This window comes from Gekko japonicus, unplaced genomic scaffold, assembly GCF_001447785.1.
Source record: "Gekko japonicus isolate JY-2015 unplaced genomic scaffold, Gekko_japonicus_V1.1 scaffold3302, whole genome shotgun sequence".
Classification (NCBI taxonomy): Eukaryota; Metazoa; Chordata; class Lepidosauria; order Squamata; family Gekkonidae; genus Gekko; species Gekko japonicus.
Window position 1 is genome coordinate 104,923 of NW_015173237.1, and position 4,535 is coordinate 109,457.

General features: G+C 47.9%; 1 protein-coding gene across 1 annotated transcript in view; it reads left to right on the forward strand.

The window, feature by feature from the left end:
• Positions 1 to 4,535, forward strand: part of HUWE1 (HECT, UBA and WWE domain containing 1, E3 ubiquitin protein ligase) — a 126,549-nt gene that overhangs the window by 73,426 nt on the left and 48,588 nt on the right. Inside the window, exons 37-41 of the mRNA XM_015422763.1 lie at positions 192 to 368; positions 1,393 to 1,552; positions 1,662 to 2,014; positions 3,792 to 3,987; positions 4,233 to 4,409. Coding sequence (XP_015278249.1) covers positions 192 to 368; positions 1,393 to 1,552; positions 1,662 to 2,014; positions 3,792 to 3,987; positions 4,233 to 4,409 — 1,063 coding nt within the window. The remainder of the gene's footprint in view (positions 1 to 191; positions 369 to 1,392; positions 1,553 to 1,661; positions 2,015 to 3,791; positions 3,988 to 4,232; positions 4,410 to 4,535) is intronic.

Consider the following 4,535-nt stretch of genomic DNA (forward strand, 5'->3'; position numbering starts at 1 on the left):
AATGTGAAAGCCAGTAGGCAGTTTAGAGCTGCAGCTCTGAATGACAGTCAGGAAAGAAACTCAACAGGTGCCGTGGAGCTCAGTTTGGGCAGTCCTTCTGGGCTTTGCCTCCTGGGAGTGCTGCCACTGTCCCATGGCACGGTTCGTCCTTGTGGGTACAACAGGCAGGTGTTTTCTTTTTGCCCCCACAGTATCTCCAGGCCAACGGCAACAACTGGCGCTGGTTCGACGACCGCTCCGGCCGTTGGTGCAGCTACAGCGCGAGCAACAACAGCACAATCGACACAGCGTGGAAAGCGGGCGAGACCAGCGTTCGCTTTACCGCCGGTCGCCGACGCTACACGGTGCAGTTCACCACGATGGTGCAGGTACGTCCCCAGCGGGTTGAGTCAGAGGTGTCCTCTTGGGTCTTAGCAGTGGGCCAGGTGGGGGTAAGGTGGAGTTAATGGAAGAAGCACAGCTGCCCACTAGAAGAGCAGAAAGGAAACAAAGCTGTGTGTGATGCTATAATAATACAGCATTTACACAAACATATCTGTCAATACTTTAACAACATACAAAATTTGATAAAGTTATCTGAGTACAAAATACAAGAATTGAAGAAGGTCCAAAATAAATCTTATTCTAACGTTTCCGGATAATGCTTTTGTTTCCAAGGTCTTTATCAGAGAAGGACCGATTATAACTGCACGATTGTTTTCTTTCCTAAAGTCTGTCAAGACTTCTTTATAAATCAATAGATATATAAGACATATCTCAGAGTGAATGTCAGGTAAGCATTCATAACTTTAATGTTTCGTTGTAGCTATGTGGAGTATTAATCTATTGATTTATAAAGAATGTGAGTATTGATTTACCAACCTTACTTGACTAGTCTTGACAGACTTTAGGAAAGAAAACAATCGTACAGTTATAATTGGTCCTTCTCTGATGAAGACCTTGGAAACGCATTATCCGGAAACTCCATTAGAATAAGATTTATTTTGGACCACCTTCAATTCTTGTATTTGTATTCAGAACTTTTATTAAATTTTATATGTTGTTAAAGTATTGACATTTATTTATTTATTTGTCTCATTTATACCCCGCCCTCCCTGCAAAGCAGGCTCAGGGCGGCTTCTACTCAATATGAATACAGTTAAAACACCATACAATCCTATAAAAACCCAACCGTTAAAATAGATACAGATTCACAAAGTGCTGATACCAATGAATTAATTATCCAAGATGGCTCGCTTTCAGAATAGATGTCAGCTTCCCAGATGTTTGTGTAAATGCTGCGAGTATCATTGTAGCATCACACACAGGTGGGGGGTAAGGGCAGGACGCGTCGTGTGTCTAGGGATTCAGAGCACATCTGTGTTTCCCCCCCTCCCCTGCAAAAACATCCAGGTGAACGAAGAAACTGGGAACAGGCGCCCAGTGATGCTGACCTTGCTCAGGGTACCCCGGCTGAACAAGAGCACCAAGGAAGCGAACGGACAAGAGCTGGAGAGAACCTTGGAGGAAGGGAAGGAGGTTGAAAGCAAACCAAAGGAGGAGAAGGCCAATGGTACAGAACATACAGTTGCTGGGATCTCTAGGGAGGCAGCGGGGCAGAACTGTGTATCCTCAGATCTGTTTCAGCTTCCCCTGTTCTCTCCCCCCCCCCCCCACCCCAGAGAACCCCGTCGACAGCCTGGCCCCAGAGAAGGAAGCGCCTTCGGAGGAGGCCAAGCCCTCGGAGATCCTCATCCAGGGCCTGGCGGAGGAAATGGTGATGGTATTGATCCGGGCCTGCGTCAGCATGCTGGGCGTGCCGGTGGACCCCGACACGCTGCACGCCACGTTGCGCCTCTGCCTGCGCCTCACCCGCCACCACAAATACGCCATGATGTTCGCCGAGCTGAAGAGCACGCGCATGATCCTGGGCTTAACGCAGAGCTCTGGCTTCAACGGCTTCACGCCTCTCGTCACCCTGCTCTTCCGGCACATCATCGAAGACCCCTGCACGTTGCATCACACCATGGAAAAGGTACAGCTGTCCTCCTTGGGAATAACATAAGAGAAGCCATGTTGGATCAGGCCAGTGGCCCATCCAGTCCAACACTCTGGGTCACACAGGAGCCAAACCCCAGGGGGCCATCAGGAGGTCCACCAGTGGGGCCAGAACTGCAAAAGCCCTCCTGGTGTTGCCCCCCAAGCACCAAGAAGACAGCATCACTGCCCCAGACAGAGTGTTCCAGCTATAATACCTCGTGGCTGAGAGCACACGAAAGCTCCGAATTAATCTTTGTTGGTCTTAAAGTTGCCACTTTGTTCTGCTGCTTCAGTCCAACAATCGAATCTATCTTCAGTTGTTACATGTAATCGTTACTCGCGATCATATGAAACACACTATTAAATGCTTTCATTTTATTTATTTTATTTTCTGGGTTGTTGTAAACCCATCCTTAACCACTTGGTAAAACGTGCAATATATAATGAAGCGAAAAATAAAAAGAATGCTGGATTTAACGGAACATAACTAGTTACAACTGAACGTAACTAGTAAGCAGCAGTTTTAAAAGGTTGTCCATTTAAGATAACGTGTTTCTAAGAATGCTGTATAGCAGCAGCATGACATTAGTCAAGCAAACAGCTAGGCAATATGCAGTCAAAGATATGCAGCCCGAGCCTAACCATGCTTACTTGGAAGTAAGCCCTGCTGACCTCAGTGCTGCTTGCACCCAAGTAAATGCGTGTAGGCTTGCAGCATTGAAAAGGGAAAAGTGGACCTCTGCTCCACATGTTTGTCCAATCCCCTTTTGAAGCTGTATAAGCCTGTAGCTGGAGCTGCGGTGGCTCAAGTGGTTAAGATGCTGAACTGCAGGCTGTGGAAGGTCAGTAGTTCAGCAGTTCAAGACCCGACTGTGCCGCATGACGGAGTGAACTCCCGTCTAGTTCCAGCTCTCTGCCAACCCAGCAGTTCAAAAGCAAGAAATTGCAAGTAGATAAATAGGTACCACTTCAGTGGGAAGGTAACAGTGTTCCGTGCGCCTTGGTGTTTAGTCATGCCGGCCACATGGCCACGGAAACATCTTTGGACAGCGTGGCTCTTCAGCTTTGAAACGGAGATGAGCACCGCAACCCTAGAGTCAGATTCGACTGGCTTTCGAGCAAGGGAACATTTACCTTTACCTTTAAGCCTGTAGCTGCCGCCACTTCCTTTCTCAGCGTACCAGAAGTACACTGTGGCAAACATGTAGCCTTAAACTCTTCTTCTGGTGCAGATAGTTTTGTACAAGTTTCTCCAGCTTCCTCGGTTTTCCTGTCCTTTTAAAAAAATGTATAAAGAATTTTTAGTTTATACATAGAAAGAGAGGAAAAAGGAAAAGGTGGGAAAGGAAAAAATACAGAGATCTATATATAAAAAAAAATCTAATTTAACATTCAGCATGCAAATCTTCTCATAAAAGCTTATAATCATCTTTCTTACTGTTCTTCATTTAATCAGTTTCTCAGTACTTGTGTCTTAACCGGTCATAAAAGGCCCTCCAGGGTCCCATAAATTCTTCTTCCATCTCTCCTTTTGATATATTTGTCAGTTTGTCCCATTTCTGCACAATCCATAATCTTCATTATTAACTCATAAAGCGTTGGGATTTTCAACGTCCTCCGTGTCATTGCAAATAAAATTCTGGCTGCTGTTACCACATGTAAAATAAAGTATCTGTGGTTCCTGACCTGAGGGTGCCGTGGGCTGATCCACCAGCATTGGCTTTCTCGGATGCCAGTCCCTGGACTTACTGCTCCTTCTCTGTTTCCTACAGGTTGTGCGCTCAGCGGCAACCAGTGGGGCAGGCAGCACTACATCAGGCGTCGTGTCGGGTAGCCTGGGCTCTCGGGAGATCAATTACATCCTACGTGTGCTGGGCCCAGCCGCTTGCCGCAACCCAGAGATCTTCACCGACGTGGCCAACAGCTGCATCCGCATTGCCTTGCCTGCGCCCCGGGGATCTGTTACCGGTAAGTAATCCAGAACCTTTCCAGTTCCACCGTTATCTAGGCCGGTGCTCTTGGACATAACGTGCATCAAAACTAGAATCTCGGATTGTTCATCTGTGGGCTAGAAGTGGCTCTGGATTCCGGGAGCAGTGGATCCCGTAGAGAAAGTGTCGCAGCCACAGTTTTTAAAAAGTCGACCAACTCCTCCCTGGCCCCGATTCCCCAGTGCTAGCTGCTCTACTTTCTTTTTTTCCTTTCTCCTCTTGCTCCCCAAGCTTCAGACGATGAGTTCGAGAACCTGCGGATCAAGGGCCCCAACGCCGTGCAGCTGGTGAAGACCACTCCGGTGAAGCCCTCGCCACTCCCTGTCATACCCGATACGATCAAGGAGGTGATCTATGACATGCTGAATGCCCTGGCTGCCTACCATGCCCCCGATGAAGGTACGTGGCAGCCTATGAAAGGGGGGGGGCACATGAGTGCCTAGTTCTCGTGGCCCTTTGTTACATGCCCAGGGAAATGCTGATCACCACTTTGGGGTCAGGAACAATGCTCCCTCTAAGCTGTGG